This window comes from Chenopodium quinoa, unplaced genomic scaffold, assembly GCF_001683475.1.
Source record: "Chenopodium quinoa cultivar QQ74 unplaced genomic scaffold, ASM168347v1, whole genome shotgun sequence".
NCBI classification, from domain to species: domain Eukaryota; kingdom Viridiplantae; phylum Streptophyta; class Magnoliopsida; order Caryophyllales; family Amaranthaceae; genus Chenopodium; species Chenopodium quinoa.
In genome coordinates, this window is record NW_018745080.1 from 2,929,871 (window position 1) to 2,955,287 (window position 25,417).

The 25,417-nt window shown below is 36.9% G+C and overlaps 2 protein-coding genes across 5 annotated transcripts in view; one reads left to right on the forward strand and one right to left on the reverse strand.

The window, feature by feature from the left end:
* The first annotated feature begins 1,635 nt into the window (after positions 1-1,635).
* On the forward strand, positions 1,636-7,095 carry LOC110709809 (GATA transcription factor 19-like). 3 transcript variants are annotated; one of them, XM_021888061.1, is made up of 11 exons: positions 1,639-2,252; positions 3,498-3,584; positions 3,714-3,847; positions 4,336-4,446; positions 4,566-4,680; positions 5,537-5,596; positions 5,897-5,962; positions 6,035-6,106; positions 6,271-6,348; positions 6,461-6,529; positions 6,656-7,095. In XM_021888061.1, exons 1-10 carry the CDS (start codon positions 1,998-2,000, stop codon positions 6,524-6,526), a joined length of 1,044 nt encoding a protein of 347 aa, XP_021743753.1. In that variant the 5' UTR covers positions 1,639-1,997; the 3' UTR covers positions 6,527-6,529; positions 6,656-7,095. The 3 variants fall into 3 exon arrangements, with proteins under 3 accessions (XP_021743755.1, XP_021743754.1, XP_021743753.1); XM_021888062.1 differs by lacking the exon at positions 6,271-6,348 and having other exon boundaries at positions 1,637-2,252; XM_021888063.1 differs by lacking the exons at positions 6,461-6,529; positions 6,656-7,095 and having other exon boundaries at positions 1,636-2,252; positions 6,186-6,278.
* A 2,201-nt stretch (positions 7,096-9,296) lies between these two features.
* The window catches only part of LOC110709810 (protein SABRE-like), a 31,659-nt gene continuing 15,538 nt past the window's right edge, over positions 9,297-25,417 (reverse strand). Inside the window, exons 10-24 of one of the 2 annotated variants that reach the window (XM_021888065.1) lie at positions 22,964-24,809; positions 22,660-22,760; positions 20,243-20,599; positions 19,999-20,117; positions 17,269-17,518; positions 15,363-15,587; positions 14,707-14,846; positions 14,399-14,471; positions 12,629-12,730; positions 12,240-12,398; positions 11,738-12,067; positions 11,484-11,651; positions 10,507-10,879; positions 9,799-9,924; positions 9,297-9,703 (exon numbers count right to left, since the gene is read on the reverse strand). In XM_021888065.1, coding sequence (XP_021743757.1) covers positions 9,800-9,924; positions 10,507-10,879; positions 11,484-11,651; positions 11,738-12,067; positions 12,240-12,398; positions 12,629-12,730; positions 14,399-14,471; positions 14,707-14,846; positions 15,363-15,587; positions 17,269-17,518; positions 19,999-20,117; positions 20,243-20,599; positions 22,660-22,760; positions 22,964-24,809 — 4,368 coding nt within the window. In that variant the 3' untranslated portion in view covers positions 9,297-9,703; position 9,799. Of the gene's footprint in view, positions 9,925-10,506; positions 10,880-11,483; positions 11,652-11,737; positions 12,068-12,239; positions 12,399-12,628; positions 12,731-14,398; positions 14,472-14,706; positions 14,847-15,362; positions 15,588-17,268; positions 17,519-19,998; positions 20,118-20,242; positions 20,600-22,659; positions 22,761-22,963; positions 24,810-25,417 lie in introns of both variants that reach the window. The other variant, XM_021888064.1, reaches the window with a different exon arrangement.

Sequence of the window (25,417 nt, forward strand, 5' to 3'; positions counted from 1 at the left end):
CACTGCAAGCTCTGCAATTGAACTTCAATTTAATTCTGTGAGCTGTGAAGAATTCTGAATGGGAGAAAACCGATCAACCAAACAAAGTTCAGAAGCTGAATTTTCTAAACCTGCTAGCAGATACCTGTTTGGTTTCTTAAAAGCATAAAGTTATTGGTACTTTGGAGATGCCAGATTTGCTGTTGAATTCTGTGTCTGTACTGCTATGCTATTTTCACTATTATTTTTACTTTTCCCTTCTGGCTGACTGGCTTTAGATCAAAGCGGTGCACTGGACTTGCTATCTGCTTCAATACACTACAGAAGAGATTCTTCTGTGATATTGTTGCTCCAGTTTTCTTCAATTTCTTCACAAAATAAGGCGAATGATGTTGCTCCAATTACCACCAGAAATGAGATACTGTTTCCAAAGGGAAGGGCAGTTGCTGAGAACAGAACTATGGTCCATCTCCTCGTTAAATAGACGTATGGCTCCTGAGATTGCTGAAACTGCTTAGTAAAACTGGAGGGAGTAAATCACCAACTGTTGAAGATCAGATCATTATTTTAGCAGATATTCTATCCAGTGTTTTTGGTAAGAAGCATCCTAGAAGAGGAGCACTAATTCCATTTGTTCAACCTTGACATCACATCAATTGTCTCCAGTTTCAGTCACTTCCCTCTAAATCTATAGTTACACGATTCAATTACATTTCATGCTTTAAATTAGTACATTGTCGTGTAATTTGTGATCATTGTTATCTGTATATAGGTGACAACACAGGGTTAAAGCTTTATTGAGTTTACATCTCATAATTTGAGCATGCTCATCTTTATCAATGACCCATTTGCTACAATGATCACTTGTATATATACCACATCATTTGTGATCTTGCTGATTAGATAGGAATCATAGAATGCAGTGAATTGCAGTGGGATTTACTTATTTTCTTTTTCAATTTTCCTGTACAGATGTAATTTAGGGGGTGTTTGGTTCATCAATTTGGAATGGATTGGTATGGAATCTCATACTAGAGAGGTATGGATTCCAAAACCCATACTAGTTCAAATTTGTTTGGTTTTATTGTTGGAATGGATTCCATCTTTTATTAATAGAATGGATTGTGAATCTTAGGGGGAAGGGTGGGTATGAGATTCCATGGGTATGTAGGGGAGTTAGAACACCTTAGGTATGAGATTCCATTATTAAAAACCTCAACCAAATAAAAAATTAAATGGAATGGATTCTAACTCCATTCCAACCCATTCCAAATGATCAAACCAAACGACCCCTTAGACTTAAACTTATCTATTTGGTTTAGGCAATGTCCTCTAAACCGAAATCGGCTTAACCTAGAATGGATTTACTCAACAAATTTTTTTTCTTGTTCGACTTGCCCAACTCTGTCTAACTTACAGTTGAGACAATCCGTTCAACCTTATACTAAAATCCGCCCAAACCCAAGCACGACCACTCACGACCACCACCACCACTAAAACAAAAACCTCATCATGACAATTAACAAAAGGATTCGATAAAATGAGCACATGATCCATAATTAGCATAAGTAGGTCCCAAAATTGATGATACATTTAACCAATCACCACTATAAAATATATCAAACGGTCCAAAACTTCCCACATGAATAACCATAATAATAACTACTACAAAGACTACGTATTCATAAATTAATTAAATGAAATTAAATAAAACCTAACATTTCCGCAACATCACCATCTTTCCCTACCATAGGCAACGTGTACTCTTTTTTTTTTAATTAATTCTCTTTTTTTTTTTCTGCTTTGTTTTCAGTGTTTACTCACCTTCAAACCCAAAAAAAAAAAAAAAAAAAAAAAAAAAAAAAAAAAAATCTGTTTTTGGGGGTCATATCAATTTTTTTTTCAACAATTTTGTAATTTTGTTTTTGGATAATCCAATTATTCAATATATAATTATCTCAAAAATAATTTAAATTCTTCAAAAACTGAATTTTAATTTTCATTGTCAATTGGAATAAATGGCGGCGAATCCGAAGCCGTTACAATCGCGGCCATATGAAGGGGAGGTTCCCATTGACGGAGGATATTCCGGCGAATCGGATGGTGATGATTCAATGGAAGACGACGGAGTTGATGAAGATCAGACGGTGAGGATGAGGAGAGAGAATGGAAGGATGGGTCCCAGTAGTGGTAGTAGTAGTAGCAGGACTAGTGAACTGACCTTGTCTTTTGAAGGAGAGGTCTTTGTTTTCCCTGCTATTTCCCCTGAAAAGGTACTTGCACTTATGATATTCTATTTTAGTTTTGTTTTATCTTTAAGAAATTTGTATATAAATTATAAATGTTACAATTTGATTATTTCGAGGAATTTTTGAGTTGGGTATGAACATGTTTCTATGTTGTTTTGATAACGCGGTGGTACGAAAGACGGGTTGTAAATTTGTTTTCACACGAGGAGTAAAAGTGTGTTCGGGTTATCTTTTGGTGTAGCTTTTGTTGGCAAATTAATTTTGATATTGAGGTGGTACAAAAGACGGGTTGTAAATTCGTTTTGTTAACACAACGAGTAAAAGTGTGTTTGGGGTTATCTTTTGGTGTAGCTTTTGTTGGCAAATTGATTTTGATATCGAGGTAATACAAAAGACGGTTTGTAAATTCGTTTTGTTAACACGACGAGTAAAAGTGTGTTCGGGGTTATCTTCTGGTGTAGCTTTTGTTGGTGAATTGAGTTTTTGAGTAGTGTTTGTCAAAAGCTACTGCGATTAGCGTTATGATAATTTGGAGTTGAGGAATTGAATTTTCTAATTTTACTGTTTTAACTACTAGTGGTGTCGAAGACTTACCTCAAACAAAGTACTTCGACGACTTTTCTCTAATAGTTAAGTGTGATACTCAACTAGTAGAAGAGGTCACAACTACTAAAACAACTAATTTTTTGTCCAACGTGGGGATCTGTTATACAAGCCTTCTGTTATTTGATAACAATAGTGTAGTTGTAAAAAACGAATACGTAGCTCTCCGTAATTGCTTTTGATGATAATTATTTTTTCCACTTCTAATATTATGTAGTCTTTTTGTAAATTGTTCGACGATTCTATATCTAAGGTTATTATATCAGTCAGAATTTTTTGTAAGTCTCTTGCCTAGCATTACAAAGATCAGGGAGTATAGGTGGTAAAAACGATTTGTTTTACATTTGAGGTTACTCTCTGTGGATTGATAATTGGTTTTTGTTTAGGGATTCCTTTGCCATAACCATTCGTCTTCGTTTTGCATGCGTGTGTAGTGTGATAAGTGATGTGCAGAGCTGAGTAGTGTTTCTTAGATTTCAATGTTCTGTTTGCTATTGAATTTGTGTATCAATGTTATTGTTTGTTATAAATTTAAATGTATGCTAAGTGTTATTGATTTCTCATTCTTGCTGATGTTCCTTGTATATGGTATGCTGATTATAAAATACTTTTGATAGTAAGCTTGTGTGAGACAGAAGCATTTCTTATTGGAGTTTCAAACTACAGGTCCAAGCAGTGCTCTTGCTCCTTGGAGAACGTGAGACTCATGCTGGAGTTCCAACAACTGAGGTTGCTTTTGGACAAGACAATAGGGTAATACTTTTAAAAAAAAAAAATAAAAAAAATACATACAGTAGGTGATTCTGGTGAAGCTTGTGAGAACGATATAATAATCTGTTTCCTATATAGATGTTTTGAGCTGATTTTGTAATAAATTTGTAGGCCACTGGAAGTCCTGCGAGGAAATCCATTATATCTCACCGGATAGCTTCCTTGGTTAGGTTTCGGGAGAAAAGAAAAGAGAGGTGTTTTGATAACAAAATCAGGTATACTATACGAAAGGAGGTTGCTCAAAGGTGAGATTTTTCTCTAAGTTTTCTTTTTTTTTTTTTTTTTTTTTTTTTTTCTTTTTTTTTTTTTCCAGTTTCATATTTCTCAGTCAGTTTACCAAATTGTTATGGCTTTGCTGCTGTATTCACTGTCGGGAGTTCTATTATTATCTATGCTAAGGAGGTCATAGACATGATGTAGAACTTGTGAACTCATTAGTTGTCACACCAAATGTTCAAACATATAAAGATGTATCAGCTTGTTCTGTTGGCTCTATGATCCAAGAATTTGAATTGTAGCAAATGTTTAATATGTGTGCCCGAGTCCAACCCGTGAGGTTTGTAGCTATCTTCACTCATATATAACACCACACATCACAAAGTACATGTAAACACATTCTTTACTTGAACCAACAAGGCAGACAGAAACTGTAAAAGCTGAGGTGATTACTTTTGTCAACTCAAGGGATTGCTTCTTGACACCAGTGTGCTTTATTTCTCTTTTCTTTTTCTAGGATGCACCGGAAGAATGGCCAATTTGCATCTTTGAGAGAAGGTTCAGCATCTTCCAATTTGGAAGCTAATAAGAACTTAGTGGTTGGTAGAAGCCTGGGACCAGAAACTGTGTGAGTCCTTGTTAATTTAATCCCCCCTTCTCCCATATGCACAATGTGCTGAAGGATAGTAATTAATTTATCTCCGAATTTCTGCTTATTCCCTTTCTAATTTTCTCTATAATTTTCAGTTCAAACAAGTGTCAGCATTGTGGTATTAGTGAAAATGATACACCAGCAATGCGACGCGGACCAGCTGGTCCAAGAACCTTGTGCAATGCTTGCGGACTGATGTGGGCCAACAAGGTGTGAATTCATAATATTGTATTTAAAATGTTTTAGAGTTAAGATTCTTGAGAGAGATAAAATGTTATAATATCAGCATATATGCATTGAGCTTTGCGTAATTAAAATAATGTGCTGTGGGATAGAGGAAACCATTTGTGTAGGATTCTGTCTGTGTAAAATGGTCTATGTAGTCTTAAGTTTCTGATACCAAACTTTTTTTAAAGTCAAGTATAATTAAAACAAGTCTTGAATTTTGCTGAATGATATAAAATGCAAGTTCACAAGACAGTGAAGGTTATGGAAGTTAAACAGGACGCCAGGACTGCAGGATGCAGTTAGATATATAGATGAATATGGGCAAAATTGGTTTAGTTTGCTAAAATCTGCTTCACTCATGCACTTGCGTTGAGGTTTTGATCTTGAGATGGACCTTGCAATACTAGGGTTATGATCTAGTTTTTGCTGTTCCTGGTCAGAAATCTGTAAATTTTGTATGACATAGTCTCTTCACATCAAAGATTGACTGGTACGTGAGACTTTATCTGAGAACTTGGATATATTAGCAAGTAGATGTCACATGAGGACAATCTCTCTACACCCCTCATTGTGTTAGTTGTTCCGCTAACTACCTTTCTTATTGATGTTTGTGAACTATAAAGGGGCACACCTTGAGATATGATCATATGAGGCTCTGCATGAACATGGTCTGCTGTTATGCTGTATAATTCTATGTTAACTTTTTCTCAGGACTCATGTCTTACCTGTGCTTTCGCTAAGTACTGAAAGATGCAGCATGTTTATCAACTTTCGATTTTACCTGTACATTGTTATTGTAGTGTGGGTTCGTCACTCATTTAGTTGCTAATATGTGTAGGGAACACTCAGAAATTTAAGTAAAGGAAGAAGAAGTTTCATACTGGATCAAGCTGAACCTGTAAGTACCCAGCACATGATTTATTTAATTTATTTCTTCTCGGGGATAGCTTGAGGGTTGTATGGGATATTTTTCCGCCCTTGCTTTGCTGGTACAGTGGTACGCTACAAAGTTATGATATTTCACCAGAATAATTGTGGACATAATTAGAGATCTCACTATTATCTCTTGAAGTAGTAGTAACTCATTGCTTAGTAGCCTTTATGAATATAGCTGAACCCATGTGTAACTCATTAGATCTGAAACTATTTTTTGTAAGGTGAAAAGAACAAGGGCTAAAATTTTTCACTTTAATCGCAGGGAACCCCGGTTGATAGTAAACCTTCCATTGTTGAAGAAAATTCACTTGCCAACCCTTGTAAGCTTGTATGTTCTCTGTGTGTCACTTGTACAAGATTGGTAGTGGTTCTGTTCCTTATGTCACTGATTTACATGCAGAGAACCCCAAAGGGTGATTCCAGTGCTGTAACTATAGCCTATGTCAATACGTTTGCCAAACCCCACAAGGAGGTAATTGATACCTACGAATTATTGTGCATGCTTATTGCTTTTATATCTGTCCAATTTGCCTCAGTACTTTTACATACAGTATTGCATGGTTGCTTGAAATCCCTCAATTTGCATGCGATGGGTTACTTTGGACATTACATTGATCATAGCTTGGCATCATCCAGAATTCTCATAGGATAGCAGATGCAACTAGCATGCTAACAGAGATAGCTGCGGATTCGTCTGGCAACTTTGACAAAGAAGTATAGTATCATTTAATATCCTTCTAGCTCAAGTGGTTGTGGATTTAACTTCGCTTTCTTGAGTAGTTTGCACTTAGTGATTATTGCTCAATTTTAAAGTGAACGTTTGCAGGATACTATGGCTGATCTTGATGATAGTTCTGAGACAGACGTGGATATTCCTACCAACAGTGATTAGTAGGTATTCATCAAGTACCTTTATTACACAGTTGGTTGTTGTAACTGATGCAGATAATTGAACATTATCTTGTCTTTTTTAAATTGACTGATGTTTGAATTCGGATTATGTATATGTCCTTCTTAACAGATACACAGTGTAAATGCCTCACAAAAGAGACTGAACTTGAAATGAAATCTAGTTGGGAACATCAAGAGCATGCACTGATGCTGATTACAGTGTCAATCGATAAGACTAGATGTTAATGCTGGTTAGCATCAGATTATTGGAATGATTGCTGCTATAGATTTAGAATTAAGGCCTCATGAGTGAGATGTCGCTTTTTGTCTAGCTATTGCTCAAGTTGTTGCTTGTGTGATGTACTGAGTCTCAACTGATGGGAATTCACCATTTCTTCAAAAAAAATAAAAAAAAAATAAAAAAAATTGGGAATTCACCATGAGGCAATTGTAATCTTGTAATGTTGAAGACAATGTTTGTGTGAGATGATAAAATCAGTCACTGAGGTTATATTGTGCTCGGGATTATGGAAGTACTGATCTCTAATAATTCACGATTTCATGGTTAAATCTCTGTGTGTGTGTGAAAGAGAGAGCATGAAAATTTTTATTGTCATTTCTCCACAATTTCGCAAAACCAACAAAATAAAGCATCATTACTTTAGGTCTTTGTTGAGCCTCTAAGAGCACGGTATATAGAGTCTATATTAATATAGGTCTTAAACATTTTCTCGTAAAATTTTACAAAGTTAGTTGACAATCATTAAAAATAGGAAATTTTGACTTTTGCTACCACAAAAAACCTTGAGTTTCATTTTTACTACCCCTTAAATTTTTTTTTTTTTATTTTACTACCACCTAAAAACACCTTTGTCAAAATTTGCTACCACTTAACGGAATCCGTTAAGATTCCGTTAAATTCATTCAAAAAAAAAAAAAAAAATTAAAATGTAAAAAAAAAAAAAAAAAAAAACCCAACCACCCTTAATTGCCCCCCCTCCCGTCAGCCACCCTCCCCCCTCCCCCCTGCCGGCGGCCGGCGACCAAAACTTGGGCCAACGTCGGCAAGCCACCCCAATCCCTTTCCCCCACCAACGCCGCCCCACCTACGCAACCACCCCAATCCCTTTCCCCCACCTACGCAGCCACCCCCCTCGCTTTTCCCCCTCTTGCAGCTCCCCCATCTCCTAACCCCAGCCCCTGGCAACTCCCCCATCTCCTGCCACCCCACCCACATCAACCACCTGCCGGACCACCATCACCCGCAGCCACTATTCCTGCCGGCGAACCTCACCAAGCCCCAACCCTTGCTTGTAACCCCACCTAGCCCCCACGTCGCCGCTTCCACATGAAATCCCACCCACTTCGCCGCTTCCTCACAAAACCCCTACCCACGTCGCCGTTTCCTCACGAAACCCCCACTTCGCCGCTTCCTCACAAAACCCCTACCCACGTCGCCGTTTCCTCACGAAACCCCCACTTCGCCGCTTCCTCCGCTCAATCGAAGCTCACCATCGCCAACAACCCCTAAACCCAAATCCACCATCGCTGAACCCAAATCGAAGGTCGCCATTGCCGAAAACTCAACCCAGAACCACCCACGATCCCAACCCAGACCGTACCAGAAACCAAACCACCAGCCCCTCAAACCAGAGAGAAGGGGGGTGGGGTTTCGGGGTGGTGGAGGAAGGGGGGTGGGGTTTCACGGATTAGGGGTTTGGGCTAGGGTGGTGGTGCGACGGGGAAAGGGGAGGGGAAGGGGTGGGGATCCGCCAAGGGGGATGACTGGCTGGTGGTTGGAAGAAGAGATGCAGGCTAGGTGGTGGCTGTGGGGTGGAGGGGGAGTGGCAGGGGAAGGGGATTGGTGGCTGGGGAAGGAGGAGAGAGAGGTAGGGGAAGGGGATTGGTGGTTGGGGAAGGAGGAAAGAGAGGGGCAGGGGTGAAGTGGGGCCCACAAACGGCAAAACTAACAGCTTCCGTCAACTGGTAGCGAATTTTAACAAAGGTGTTTTTAGGTGGTAGTAAAATAAAATAAAAAATTTAAGGGTAGCAAAAATGAAACTCAAGGTTTTTTGTGGTAGCAAAAGTCAAAATTTTCTTAAAAATATAAAGTATACTCACTTTGCATCTGAATAAGTGCATCACTTAATTTTAACTTTTTTTTTTGAAAGAAATTTTGACTTAATTATCTACTAATACATAAAAATCAAATTATTTTATTAGACTTGTTACAATGTATATTTTCATAATATCAAATTTTTTATAGGTTAAAGTTATACAAGTATACAAATTTAAAGATACTAATGGTCAAATATCGTCCTTAATTATGTGCTAGGGAGTATGAAGTAAGTTCCACATCCCAACATAATATTCAAAAGCAACATGGTAAATTGATAGTGAGAATCATCTGTGCAAGAGATTTTGCAAGAGCAGGAATCCAGGACTATCAAAGAATTCCCCCATTTGACACGGTTATTAGCCGAAGGAGAACTTGAATTTCTGCTAGAGTGCTGGTTGCTTTCAATGCAAATATGTACTTTGTAGAATGTATGTTATTCATGACAATGAAGCCTTGAAAACCAACCAAAACTAAATGCTACAACCACTCTATTCAAAGGGGAAGAAGGATGAAACCAACATTGAACTCATTGAGAAACGAGTATGTTATTTGAAGAAAGTTCATGACAATGAACAATCTCAAAAATCATCTGAAACTAAATGCCACAGCTAAATCACAAGGGAAGAGGGGTTTCACTTTAACATTTTACTCATTGAGAACTAAATCATATTCCCTTTAATGATTCACTTTACATAGTAGTAATTCCAGTAAAAATAAACTAGAGAGACTAAGTATAAATTAAGGAAAAGGTGGTGCAAAATTTTGTTTCTATACAATCTCATCTCTTTTTTCCTCAATTTGACTGAGTATTTAGTCTTGTTTGTAAAATTTACAGGAGAACAGGTGACTTCAAAATTGTACCTACAAAATCACGGTGCCATTCATGGCTTGGAAGCTGCTGAACCCAGAGTGTTGAACAGTATATTTAAGTGCTCTGCGAGACACTCTCAGTGTAGGGCGAGAAAGTTTCAAGTTACTCCAGATATACGTGTCTCAAGCTGGCAATGAATTCATCGAAATCGTATACGAGACCCAGCCGGATGTGTTAATCTGAATGCACTGAAGTTGTACCACATAATGAATAGAGTGGCATCAGAAGAAACTGTTCAATCAGGCTCTCAAAGAATTTCACTCCTATAAAGTATCTGTCAAACCTTAATGTGGTTGTTTTTCGTAGTCACGGAAATCTTCATAAGGTGAGGATTCACTTGAAGAATCACTTTCATATATTGTGGTTTCCTTTGGAGATGAAGGAAGTGAATCTTTTTGTTGAATAGGACCTGGTAGAAAACAGTTATCAGTACAACAATATATATACAGCAAAATGATATTCCTCAGCCAATTTCAGAAAGACCATGAACATGGTCTAAAGGCCAAATAGGGTATATTACTATCATTATCATATCTGTAAGTTCTCACTTAAGTTAAAGTCACTGTCAGTCCGTCACTATTGTAACAGTGAAAGGAAGATGGCTAGGATGTCCTAAAAAGCTGCTTTTTGCATTGTTACAGCCAACCTTTCGATATAGTACTCTTGATTCTCCTTCCACTCATTGAAGCTCGATAACTTTGACTATGTATAAAATTAGAATTTAAATACGCATTTGTTGAATTTATACTACATATCAAAAAGATGCTTTCACAAAAAAAAAAAAAAAAAAAAAAAAAAAAAAAAAAAAAAATCATTTTAGTTTTAGTGATACACAGAAAACTCCACAAATGCTAAAAATCAAGTAGACTATTAGTTTGAAATGAAGTACTTGCATTCTCAAGGTCCCAAAAAAAGAATAAGCCTCAAGCATATAACATTTATTCAAGTATGAGGGTGCACAGGCTATTAGAGAGATTAGGAGTGGACCAACCTTTTCTAGAGCGGAATTTCTTAGTATGTCGCCTAATCAGCTTCTTAGCTTTTGTTATTGTTAGTTGCCTTGCAAAAGGTGAGAACTCCACATCACTTTCACTCCATTCCCCATTATATTCATTATCTGCATCACCCCTCATGGTGCGTAGCACAAACTTTTTGGCTTTCCGGCGCTGAGTATTAAACAAGCCCTTTATAGAAGTAACAAAACCATCACCTGCTCCATCTGCAGGAAGCTTCGGAAAGGCCACTGGGAACTGCTCAGATTTACCTGCCTGACCACTATCACTGTCACTGAGGTTAAGATCATCAGGGATGCCAGGTCCTGTAATTTCCCTGTGGCTTTGTGCTTTGTCTTTGAACTTTTTTCCCTGCAAATTGGAGAGAGATAATAATTAACTGTGCCTAAGACAAATTCCAATTATTTACGGTCAGTAGGTCAAACATTAAAAAAAAAATAACCTAAAACATATTTCCTCTGTTTAGAAATAGTTTCACCATTTTGACTTTCACATTTGCCAACACAACTTTGACCATAAATATTTTAGTTGTCTATTAGCAATCTTTTTTTTTTTTGTTTTTTTTTAAGTTGATATTTTGAAAATATATACTTCGTATTTAAAATACATTTAGATCAATCCAATAACTTTTTAAATTATAATATTTTATTTTTATCGATTAGTAAAAAGACGGGGTCAAAGTTAAACAAGTAAATAGTGAACGAAGGTAGTATTCAAGGGCTGCTCAAGTAGAAAGATTGGGTTGTGCATTTAAGCCTACTAAACATAGAGTAGGCGAAGATTAGTTTCAGATTCATCCTCATCAATCACATCAGGACCCTTATGATTAACAGTAAAACTTGTAGAGTCCAGTATCATTACAAAGAGAAACCAGGAACAAATAAGATGTGGAGAATTACAAAGCGATTTTATAAGAACCAAGAAATGGACAAAAGGTATATAGCTCTAATGTTACCTGCATTCCAGTCACTGACTTCAAAACTCCCCAAATTATATGTTTCTTTACTCTTGAAAAGAGTCTCCTCCAAGTTCCGGTAAATTCAACACGGTGAAATTGGTCCATGAGTAATCTCAAATCACTCACAGCAAATCTTGATCCCTCATAAGTGACCAGTAGCTCGACCTACACATTTAAAATTATGATGCATCATTTTTCAGGAGATGCATAGATTCTTTAAGAAGTATCACAATCAAACAAAACTTACTGACCTGACTTATCTTGATATTGTGAAATTCCATCATTTTTCTGGGCCTTGATCTTTTATCATCATTAGACTTCCCTACCTTCTTTTCTTCATGAGATGCACGACCCAATTTGATCTGTTTGGGGTCTTTTGCTTTACCTTTAGAAGAGTCATCTTGTTGTTCGCTTGTTGGTAGAGGCCCACTTTTGGAGTTAGATGTGCTTGAAGAATGAAGTTGTAATACAAGTTCATCAGCAATTGATTCTGCAATATTTTCTTCCCATGTTTTGTCAAACGAAGATGTTCTCCGCAGCTCTGATGCTGTACCAGTATTTGATTTGTTGTGTTTTGATGCCTGTGCAAAAAACCAAGATATCTTTGATTAACTTGTCATATGTTAAAATACATGTGAATTTTTTACAAATTTAACTTCACAAAAATGCCAGAAAAATGAAAATATAATTATATATATAAAAAAAAAAATCTTCATGGGCAGTGGGCATCGAAATCCAATAACTAGAGCTCACCAGGGAGGTGTCAGTATGAGTGCTTCCAGATGTTGAGGGCACTCCAGAGGCACTTGTCCTAGAGAAACCTTCAGAGTCCTTAGATCCAGAACCTTCCTGTGGGAAGGAACCCTTTTTCACTCGTTTTAAACCAGCAGTAGTTGAAACCTTCCAAACCTCCTACATGGCATAATATGAGAAGTCACAATCAGAACAATCTCATCAATATCCTGAGAACGTGATGATTTAAATCCTTATCCTCCTGTTTGCACAGGGTGACACTGACACCCATTCTAGTCTAATAAAATTTTTTTTGGTCAGGTATTTGGCAGGGGATGTTTAGGTCTTCATCAGCATTGGAGCATTGCGATGTTTATAGGAGTAAAGGACCACAAGAGTTGTAGACTAACCTGCCGCCTCTGAGAATCTTGCTCTTCTTCGGGAAAAAGATACTCCCACATCGTTCTGTACATTGTCTCTGTCAAATGGATTTTTAGGGGATAAATCTCTACCTACAGTACATTGAACAAGTAAGATCGGTTAGCGCCTTTAGCGACATACATTGTGTAGTCACATTGAAGAATTCCAATTGGTAGAGGAAAGTAGCTCTCTAAAGATTAGCAAAATTATATCAGGGGAATAAAAGGAAAACAAAAAAGGAGACTAAAGCACCAACCATCCAAGAAAAAAAAAAAAGTACTTGTATTTATTTACAAGCTCAATCAGGTCAACCAACCTTCTACAGGATTCAAAGATTGATATTACCACACTTTCTGTAGTGCACTACTCGGACTCTTCATTTCACCTCACGTACCTGTGTCGGACACTTGACACTCGGACATGGGTGGGATAATTGGACACTTCATTTTAGTTCAAAATCATGGAAATTTTTCACAAAATAGCCAGGTGAGACACTTGGACACGTATCCGTGTCGGACATGGGTACTTGAGTCCAAGTAACATTGTGCACTAAACCCATTCACAGACTTGAGCATAAAGGTGCTGTAAAATTAGTCTTTATCTAGTGTCCAAAAAAGTCACTATTTATCACCTATATTCACGAATATTATTAGTTTCCTCAGATCAGCCAAGATGATGAAATTTTCCTTTTTCAAGGTAATGAATTAGTAAGCATATGAAACCGACTGGGATTTTTTTGGACAAATTATGTAAGCAAATTTGGAAGAAGAAAAGAAAATGCAGAGCAACCAACAGTATAGTTGTATTATTGATGCTATTAACATCCCCAATTTGAGAAATACAGCCCAGACGTGAGATTGGCTGGTTACTCCTACAAAAAGGAAAAGAAAGATGATAGTTTCTGGATGCTCCTCTCTGGCGTGCCTCCCTTATTTATACTATAATCCTTAAGACGTTAAGTCATACTGTAATCCTTTTCATGTTGTAAACCTTTTCTTGTTCAATTGCCAGCTATATAAGTGGGAGTTTCGTTCGCAAAGTGAAATGGGTTTTTAAATCAGGAATGAACTAAAGGTGTTATATGGTTGGAATCTGATACTTAATACCATGTATTTGGTTTTGTTTAGAAATAAACATATTTCTTTTAATTGATACCAGAAGGTATGGTATGAACCATACCCACCTCCCTCCTTGGGTTTCTAAACCCCATGCCTTATGTGTTTGAGGTATGTGTTTGAAATTTGAAATTTCCTTAAACAAACACAAGGTATGGGTTTTACCCATTCTAAACCCATACCTCATACCTAAATTACTTGAACCAAACACTCCCCAATGTCTGCTTCATTCCTAGTAGGGTAGTAGTTATATGTTCAATTTTCTAATAAAACTCACTTTAATAGTTATCTTCTAACACATATCCATTCCAAGGCAATTAAAGAAGTGCAACTAAGACCTAGGTCCAAAAATGACAAGCAATCAAGCGAGGCTGTGTAATATAAGAGTTGTTTCCAAGGAACTTTTGTTTCCTTGATGTAATATAAGTAGGTTTCTTTCTGCGTCAAAAAACTCTGGTAATAATGTGTATTAGCCAAGGTAAATTTTATAATACATAAGACTTGATAGACATGCAACTGGTGAAGTTTTCATGCAGTGTAAGCAACACCATATATTTAAAAAAATAATAATCATAAAAATAAAAAAAATCATCTCTGTCAAAACCTAAAAAACTATCAACAGAAGAAAATATACATTTTACGTACCTGGAAAAGTTCAAGTGAAGAGTTTCCATCCTTGGGAGGCCCTTGCTTAGCATCTACTCGAAGCATAACTTTTCTGCAGAACAAATTCAATGGTTCACACGTATGCACATGTAAATATAAAAGGAACTAGTGAAGAGGAAATAAAAATTAGCAGAGTAGCCAAAGATATCTTTTGAAAGACGAAGGGAAAATATGGAGGCAAACCCACATGAATACGGAGTATCACAACCATTAAATAACATAAATGTCAAGAGGCAGAGCAGAAATTATGTAAGAATAAATAGACAAGTTCCTAAGAAGGTGCTTACCTTCCCCACTCAGGAGGAGGATTCCAAGCTGATAAAAGCATGTCAGATTTTGCATTTGGCAAGCAGTTTCTCACAACCAGGTACTTTGTCGTAAATCTAGCCACGCCAACATCTTTGTAGTCCCTGTCAAAGTCGTAAATCTGCAAGCAAAAGTAAGATAGTCAACGAAAAGCTTTCAATGACGTGAACACCTCAACATGTGCAATGTACTACTTCCACCCAGATGCATGGAAAAGTATGCCTGGCGACTTGGGCAGTCAAATTTCAACAGTGATTTGGAAGTCCCAAATCCCGCTTTTTTAAGATTTTAACCAAGTAAAAGGAGAGGAATTAAAAAGATTATATAAAACTAGATTAAAGATAGATATAATAAGGGACAACATTTGAAGGTAAACTATTAAATTTAAATCAGGTTGTTAGGACTAACACCACTTGCCAATCTCTCCCCATCATATAAATCAAACTCTATTGCACTCCCACCCTCCCCTCTATTCTCTTTTACACTTTCCTCTTCCTTCTTTTCCTCTTCAATATCCATCACTGAACTCTATTATTTCCTTTTGTTTTACATGACATTGATATGAGAAAATTTGGAGATATACAGGGCCAAAATAGAAACGTAGTTTCTTTCTTACTATAAAAATGTAAATACTCACCATTTCGTTAATCTCAGCTTCAGCAAACTCTTTACCGTCGACAAGCATGCTCCAAACTACTTTGTTAATTTGCACAGAAATGCGCATGGCATAAGAGGGACTTTTATTCTTCTCTTTTTCCATCAATCTTAATTCAGCAGCTTTTTGCAAGGTAATCCTTAATGATGCTGATGCCTCTTTTCTTAGCTTACGCACATTCCCAAGCTCATTCTTCAGCCTTTGAACCTAGCCAGAGAAAAGATATAATGAAAAAGAAAAGAAGCTCATTTAAGAAACATTCAGCATATCTTCAGGTTCTACCATAAATTAGAATGGCTCAGAAGGACAAATGAAGAGGTAGACTCAATTCTCCCGATACTATCTAAACCAAGGAAATGTGCCAACATGACTATTTTGACTTTATATTTCTTTACAAAAAAAAAAAGAAAAGAAAAGAAAAGGACTATTCAAAATCATTTCCACCTTTTTTCATTTTCCTTTTTTTTGGGGTGGGGGGGTGAGGAATGAAGGCATTAACTAAATTACACATCTTATTTATACCAAAAGCCTCAGTTCAGAAGAAACTGTTCAGTTTATATTTGTCTATTTTGCAGATAAAGTCATATATGCCGAAGGAAGAATCTTTATGTCAACCAAGCAATTCCTAAATCAAGAACATGAACCATGAACCATACTTTTTTTTTTTTTTTTTTAAACAGAGCAACTCCTGGTAATATGCTATAAGACTTAACCCACAGTGTCACATATCATTCATGCACCCTAAGAATATTGTCCAAGAAGAAGGTTTAATGAAAAATCTAAACCTACCACCCAGGCAAGCACCATCTTACAACAAAATCCAGGCGGTCAACTAAATGAAAATTTTTCTACATTCCATTGCAAAGGCCACTTCTTTCCATTTTCTCCAATCCATACAACACTAACAGGAGAATAATTGTGAGGATCACCTCTCTGAACAACAGTAATGTTCCGCAGGTGCGGAAAACTTATACTGGAAATGGCATGACAGGCATAAAAAAATATAGGATAATAGAAAAGAACTCCAGTAGACATCTTGTCCATCAGATTCACACATCCAGATTGGAGCTCATGATATGGAACAAGATAGTGCACAGAATGAGAAAGGAAAATTTTAATTTCTCCATAAGACACAAATAAATTCAACACAAAGATATATTCAGGCTGTTAATAGATTGATTTACTGCACACTTCAACCTAAAATTTTATAAAAGAAATTTTTTTTACATCCTAGAACCATATTGATCTCGATTTTGATATAACTAGTAACAGGTAGCATCAATAATCTATAAATACCAAAATAAAACATTTATACTACATACAATTTTAAAACAAACAAAAAAAAAAAAAAGAAAAAGAAGAAGAAAAAGAAAAAAAAGGCAAAGGCATCTTAACCACCTTTACACCTATTAGGAATTCATTAAATTCAGTTGATGATGCAAATTGACATTAATAGTGTATTTATAGTATATAATAACCAATTATCTAACAGTAATATTACTAACTACTCCCTACATCCCACATTAGTTCACATACTTCTCATTATGGCTGTCCCAGTTACTTGGCATACTTACTGTTTCAAGTAATTTTTCTCTTACTTTTCCCATCTCAACCCCACATTTCCTCTTACCTTTTCTTTCTCCAACTCCACACTTTCTTACTTTTTGTCTGTCTATTTTCCATCCTATATCTCTATTCCAAATTCAACTGCACAATTTGATAAAGGATGGAGGAGTAACTAAATGTTACATCACTACGGTCATATTACTTATTCAAAAATTGAATAGTAGATGGGGAAGAAATCAATTATTGCACGACCATAAATAGCAGAACATAAAGGCAGCATCAGTAAATAACGCAAAATTGTAATATAGTATTTGTAACGCACCAAAGTGGATCTTCCACCAAATATCATCCACAACTCGCCTTCTTTCTCAGGAATTTGGTCTACAGAAGCATCATTACCAAGTGATAATTTCATGATGTCATCGAGAAGCATCTTTTGCTCACGCTCTTTATGTTCCAGCTTGATTCTAGCAAGTTCTACTTCTTCAACTCCATCAGGGACCACTTCATCTGCCTCTTCTTCAACATCATCGTCATCTTCTGAAGGATATGTTAGACTACTCTTCCTGGGTCTGTATCAGAGAAAACCTTAGCTAGTAACAGTTACAAAAGACATATGCAATTAAAAATACACAATGGTAATTTTTTACTTCCACATCATCGTCATCTTCAGAAATACTATTTATGCAGATAAACAGAGTTTCTATCTGAGGAAAAAAAAAGCAATAATCCTCAAACACATCTATCTAAACAAAGAAATGGCAAACAAGATTTAAAGTAGTTTCTTGCAGCCAGTAGATCTGTGATCTGAACCCAGATAAAACTAATGTCTAATGCCAGTATTGATGATTATACTTACCCTAATTTAAGTCTACACAGCAATTTTAAGCCCACATATTCTCAACGTTGTTCTTTATACATAATCCATTAAAAGATTACAGCAAACATAACTTCAACAAGGACACTCATGATTTAGGTTTAGACAAGTCAAATATGGAACACCAAAGTTCAAATGAAAAGTGGTTTTGGCAATTGGTGAGTGGTCATTGGAATTTGATGTATCTAGTGGCAACTGGCAACCCGTGAATGGCCACTAAGAAATATCTTTCTTTCAGATGTTTCCTATGATAGTGTCACTACATTTCACTTTTCACTGAATCACATAATTTGGAAGGGAGTGAAAAATTCTGTTCATTTCCATTTCCTTCAAATATTCTAACGTACTTTAATTTCCAGACGAGAAAGGAGAAGAAAGACATTAGACATGTATAATATGGTCTTGGTCTTCAGAAAATTAGCAACATTTAGAGTTTTACACTCTCAATGCACAACTATAATCCTTAATATCCTTAATTATCTATAAATCAAAATTATGAAATTTTTGATAATTTTCCCTTGTTATCTATAAACCAAAAATAAAATTTTGATAATTTAAAAGTATATATCAAGACGAATCTAACAAGATCCCATATGACTATGTTTTTCCTTACATATCATAATAAATGGTCAAAGTGGAGTCTATGATTGGTATTATAGTTTAAATGTTGCAATATTAATGGAGCAAAGGGAGTATTAAGGGGACACTTGATTTTCAAGAGGAAAGGCAAAAGGGGAAAGGAAAAGAAAAAGTCCCAAATGTTTGATATTATTTGTATGAATATAACAAAGGAAAAGAAAAGAAAATTACTGCCACCAATCCATCATCCCTTCCTTCTAGAGCCATCGCCACCACCAACTACAACATGGAAAAAGCTAAAACCATAAATGTCCCATACTCTTGGGACTTACCAACAGCATCAAAAGATTATATCATCCCATCATCTTCAGCAGCAGCGGCAAGCCATTTCTCTTCTTTTTTTCATAGATTGGTTGGGTTGGGGTCCTTGGGGATGCTTTTCATTTGAATGGGGAAGGTTTTAAAAGGTGGTGGGTAGCTTTTTACGGGTGGTGTGGTTTTTGTGGGCGGTGGGTAGGTTTTTGGTTAATAATCTGATGTATGGATAGGGTTTTCATAGGTATATGTTAGTTATAGATGGTGGTTGGGTGGGTTTTGTGGTGGCCAACAGGCATGAAATTGAGGGTGGAGGGATCAAATGTTGGGTGATTGGTTCGGGTTGATGTGAGTGGATGTGGTGGTCAACAGTGGGTCATGGTGGTGGTCAACAGTAGATAAGAGAAAGGGTAAGCGATTACTTAGGAGGTGGGAAATTGGTGTAGAGGACTTTGGGGAAAAGAAGAGGGAATGACAAAATATGCCTAACAAACAACAACTAAGGCAATAAGCCTTATTAATTCTTTTATTCATTCCTTTATACCCCAAAGCAAAATATAATCTTATCCGCCCAAGTAGTTGTCCATGTTCCAAAATACATACAAGTGGACTATGGCCACATCTAAGCACTATAACACTATATTCCCTAGTTAACCATTGGGGACAATTTAATTTTATATACTTCCATATAAAAACAAGATCAACATAATTTTGACAAACCTAGGACTTCCAACAAGCTCTTCTGCTCTTCCTTTACACAACATTTCCGCAGCAAAAAGAAAAAAACTACAATTCTTTTCATTCCCTCTCAACCACAGAATTTTTGCCTTTAACTTACACATCTCACTTAACTATCACTTGCTTCCTCCTTGTTGCAAAGTAATGGACCAGATGCCTTTTGAATCAAGGACCTACTTGAAACAACCTCTTAGGTATTGTAGGGTAAGGCTAATAAAAATTGTTAGCTATAAACCTCCCTTTGTACTCTTCCTTAGCTGCTAGAAGACGCCTTATAATGGAGTAACTCTATGATATGCTCTTAATAGCATCATAAAATAAGAATATTGGCCGCAAGGTCCCAATGTTGACCAACAAAGTGGCATGAGCATGGACAAGCACCAAGCCACCAACCATATAAAGCACAAGATAATTTTTTCACATTTTACAAAAAGAGAAACTTTGTACTGCGTAGTATTTAGAGAAGTAAGAGAATAATGCCCATTAGACCATTATTGATCTGAATATTAACTTCCAAGCGACAAGTAGGAAGAAGTTTCATACTTGGGAGGTCTTGCGAAGAGAAGATTGGTTAGCACGTCTAACATGACTTGAAACTGCCGAGAAGTCATTGTTGCCTTAATGTTATGTGAATTGAAAATCAGCTCTTTCAGGGGTTTCACCTGCAGTAACATATTGGAAAGAATGTAAAGCAATCAATTCCAGAAAATGGCAGCTGAAATCACATTGTAAGACTTCAATATTTTGGAATACATAATTATACTTATCATCCACATAAAGTCTGTACCTTCAATTCAGGAGTCCCACCTTTGTGCCTAGTATAACGGAAATACATGTCACATGGCATAAATACTCTTTCCAATAAAGCACCAGTACGTTTCACTTTAGGAGAGCTTCTGCGGATTTTTGGAAGCCACTGCAGCCCTGCCCCTGGATCAACATCTGTTGGGGCAACATGAGCTTGTACATGCTCCAACATTGCAGATAACTCCATACGTTTCCAAGTCATTTCAGGTGCAGATTCAGGGATTTGTACGCTTCCTGAACCAAGTGCTTGTTCAATTAACTCATATCCAACTTGAAGGACTGAATGGAATGAACGTGCTAAGACACGACCACTTACAGCAGCAAGCAGAAATCTACCCTGTCAAAACATAAGGAAAAATATCAAAAGACATTAACAATCCTACTTCCATTTTTCTTTCTTACTCCAAAAAAGAATATGTAAACAATAGAACTAGCACCGCATAATTTGTAGGTTATGCTGTTATTATGATTCTATAGATGCAATCTATTGCAACCTGTTTTTTTCCTTCACAACCACAAATCACCCACAGGGCAGGATAACCAAATAAAGATGCGGCTACGGGCAACATCTATGTCAAAGAATTATAAAGGATGGAGTCATCAACAAAGATCTTATTCCTCCATTTACTTCTATCAAGTATGGAATGCTCTTGTAAACCCAGTTTCTTCAGATCATTCTTAACTTCCTCCATCCAAGTCACCTTTGACCTCCCTAGGATTCTACCTAAATCACAACTCTCCACTTTCTTTAACAGTGCATCTTATGGTCGATATCTCAAATGCCCAAACCAATGTAAACAGTTCTTCCATATCTTATCCTTTATACACAAGCTACGGTGTGTTCAAAAATCTAAGAGTTGAATTCAAGCGATCACTTAAAAATATTATTCACATTCTTATAAACACGAAATCGTAACAGCCAGGCAATATGAAGTTTCACATGATGTACACATCTTAGACTTCATTAATTCAGAACATGATGGGCACAAGAAAAAATTTTGTATATACCTTCCAAAGCTTGAGAAGTATAATTCATCTAACACTCCTATAGAATGAATATGACACATAAGACATACATTTAGTAATAAATTCAATTCTACAGGCTTTAAAAATTTATAAAGAACAGTTTAAAAAAGAGGAATCTTCCTTAAAGCTCTCAATAGGAAAAATAAAGGAAAAGAAAAAAAAAAACCCCCTGCCAAGGATCTTGGGTTAGCTCCAATTTACTAACCCCAATTTCTCTTGGGCATCATGTAAGGTGTTCTTGTTTCAGTAGTTTTGGGCATGACTGTCATCAACACCAACTCACAACCTTCGAGTCAAACAAGGGAAGGGGCAATGTGCAAGGATTTTCTATTAAAGTCAATTGATCTAATGCTACTTGCGTTTGAGCCTCATTATGGAGTTGAAGAGGTAATTACATACAATAATATGATGGTTCAAGAGCAGAATCTACTCCTAATGACAGAACTATCTGTATGCTATTTTGATTGATCTTAAGAACATGATTTCTAATATGCAAATACAATTCTACCACTCCTGTCATTTTACTCTGCCAAATAGTCAAGGGATGGGGGGTCAGTACCCACGTTTTAATCTGCTCAGGGAAATAAAATTTATGAGCAGATCAACCTATCTCCCACCTCATGTTTTACTCCAATGAGCTTTGCAACAATAGAAAGTTATTTAAAAACTTTAAAGAAGCCTCTATATATTTCAACAGTATAGTATGTGGCAGTGTGGCCCAATATAACAAGTCATAGAAACAACGGCAATCTAGTGCTGAAACAACATCCACTTAGATTGTTAAGATGCCGAAGAGCAGATTCAGCAGTCCTTTTGAACAATAATGCCAAATTTAGGTATTCAGCCTGTTTTGGTATAGCAGGTGATTTGGCTTGTACTGTCTTTAGTTCTAGAAGGTTCTAGTTGGCCACTTATTTTTGTGTTGTCAGGCTGCTAGCTTGAGAAGAATTTTTACTAGAAGGTGGCTTGTGGCTATCTGAAAACCCTCAAAACCTGAGGCCTATGCACATTCCAACTTGAAATAAGTCAACCATCTGAAAGGGCATATGTGCTGTATATAGTTACATATGGGTAATGAGATTACTTCAACTCCCCCGCCCCCACCGCCAACTAAAATATAAAATAAAACTACCACTTCAAAATTCAATAATCCGGAGAGGGGGGGGGGGGGAGGCGGGGGGGAAGCAATCAGCAAAAATCAGACAAGTACAGTCCCTGTGAAAAAAAAAAACAGGTTGCACAACCAGAGGTACATTCTTTAAAATTAGCAGCAAAACGTAACACAACCGAAGGAAGAAATAAACAGGAAAATCTGGCTCACAAAGGCCTTAAATGCAAAGGGCCATTGTTTGAAAATATTTAAGAACTTACATTGGCTTCTTCTGAATGAAGATTGAATTGTGGCTCAATAACATTGACCATAAAATGGCGAGTCCCCTCCTCTTCTGAGTCAGTTATATTTACACTGTTTGCTGGTGAGAAAAGAAAAAGAGCCCTTGTTATGAACCAAATATCACATAGTCACTGGAAACTTGGAAAGGTATACAGCTTGTTACATTCTCTACCCATGAGGATAGGGGTAAAAATAAAAGTAAATTGAGATGGAGACAGTTACATCCAATAACATTAAAGATCAATGGATAGCAAACTAAGAATTGTAAGTACAGCTACCAACCGATTGAAATAGCAGAAATACTTTCTGTTTTGGCAGAATGAGATGGTGAAGAAACTGATGCTGAATTTTCCTGCTTTAACAAGGAATGGTTTCCACCACCGCCAGCAGAGGGCTTCACGGTGTCATCTTGTTTCTTTTCCATCTCAGCAATCCTTTGCTTCTCTTCAAGAAGTTTTCTCTGAGCATATTGCCGAGATGGAGAAGATTTGGGAGGAGCAAATGCTTTAGATAATCCACCAACCCAAGACCAAACAGCATCTCGATTCTCAATATTCCAAAGAAGCTTAAGGCCATAGACAAAGACCCGCTGACAATTGTCAGCTATTACCACATTATAACCATCATCATCGCTGGGATCAGATCGTGCATGCTCATCACTGTCACTGCCATTTTCAAACTCTGACCTTACATATGTCATCTCAAGATTTTTCCTTCCAGCTTCTTGCCAAGCCAGCAACCTCACAGGATCTGCCTTTGGAGATTGTTTTCTAATTGTAAAGTAATCAGATGATAACAGAAAACCATCATCACGAGGCCTTTCCATACCAACACCTGTGTTGTTGCTTTTTTCACTGACTCCTTTATCCATTGAAGAAGACTGTGAGTTTTTCCTGGTCATCTGAACTACTTTGGAAACACTAGTACAATCTTCTCGATCCAAATATACCTTGGGCACATGCAAGTCCAGCCCTTGATAAACAAGGTCAAGAGGCTCACGCTTACTCTCAAAAGTATACTTTTGTTTCCCTCGACTATTACACATTTCAAATTTTAACTTTGACATCTTAAAAGTGAGTCCCTTGGCAGGATCATCACTATCTAATGGCATGTGCTTTATACAAGTGGGCGTAGCATCTACTCGGAGCATAAACTCAGTCATCACCCTATCTAGTGATAGATTTCCTGACCTTGGAACTCTTGGCACACCAAAACGAGGCCACCTAGAAAAGGTACGCAGTTTATATGGAGGAAGGTAATTCATATTCCAGAACTTAACAATCCATGCCAGATCATGAGCACCAAGTTTTAAGATTGGATAACCACCTTCCGTGTCATGGACTGAGGCACTGGCAGAACCACCTGGGGTCAGACCATGGTCAATGCCAGCTGATTGTGATGATTTCTCAGAAGGATGCGGTCTTAAAGAGAAATTCCACCGCAGAGAAAGAGAGGTGGATCTAAATGGATCAAAAACTCTCTCACGGAGTTTTCCTTCATTGGGGAGTGCAAAAAGATAATGATTAAGGGGAGTTCCAGAATCACACTCCCAATCCATGGTAACTTCCAAAGTAAAAGTTGGGGTTTCAATAACAGGCATGGCTACACCAGCAGGAAGTTTTAAGCCACGACTTTTTGCCAAATTCTCCAGGCTGCTGGTCAAAATCTTAAAGTCCTTAGCAGAAGTATAAATACGTCCATCTGACTGATGGATCTCCATGTAACCTGTCTGAATTTGGAGCTTGTCATACTTTTCATAAGGGTCAGTAGTTGCAAGGGCAATCCAACGGGATTCAGAAAAAAATAGAGACACATGTCCATGCATATAGTTTCTCACTTCATCCCACCAAGGCAAGCTTTTTTCTTTTTTAACGGGTGCAGGGGGAGGATTAGGATTCCTGATGCTCAAATTAGCCCTGCGCAGGGCCACTGTGAAGGCATAGCTTATATCAGTAAAGACAGGCTCATGACCTACTCCAAATGAAACTTCCCCATTCTGAAAGTGAAGGGGAAGATCTAAATATGTTTTCATTGGCGGAGTCGTTCCACTTGCAGAACGAAGTAAGTCAACTTTTCTCCATTTCCCAACATACACATCTTGGCGCATCTGGGGCTGGAAAGGAGTTGCCTGCAATAAAACACAGAAAGGCAGATTTAACAGGCAATGGAGAAACAACTTGCATAGCCCCACTAGAATTTTCTTCTGTATAGTACATTGTACACCAAAACATAAACAAAATAAATGAAGCCTAAAGCACCTAAGAAAATTACAGGGACTAGCCACAGAAAAACTTCTGATAAACATTCTCCATTAAAAAAAAAAAAAAAAAAAAATCAGGCAAGAAGGAAAGGGATGAGATATTCTCCCAACTGATCTGAGATCAAATACTCAAAAAAAAATTAAAAAAAAATATCAAAGGATAGATTCCAATAAAATTACAAATACAGAACTCCATATTGTCATCACTTCAAAGCAGACAGACACCTACCAATACCAATAATATTACAAATAAAAAAGAGTTACTTATCCTTACAGTACAAAATTAAGGTGAAGAAAGAAAAGGTATATGCATATCCAAACAGCCACCCATCCATCATTCCAGCCATCAAATTCCCAAACACATCCGTTATTCATCAGACTAAAGATATGATGATTAGTTCCAACAAGAGAAGGCTTTTAAAATAAACCCGATACTTTGCACATTGCTAAATATGGAATTAATAATGTCTTGCAGC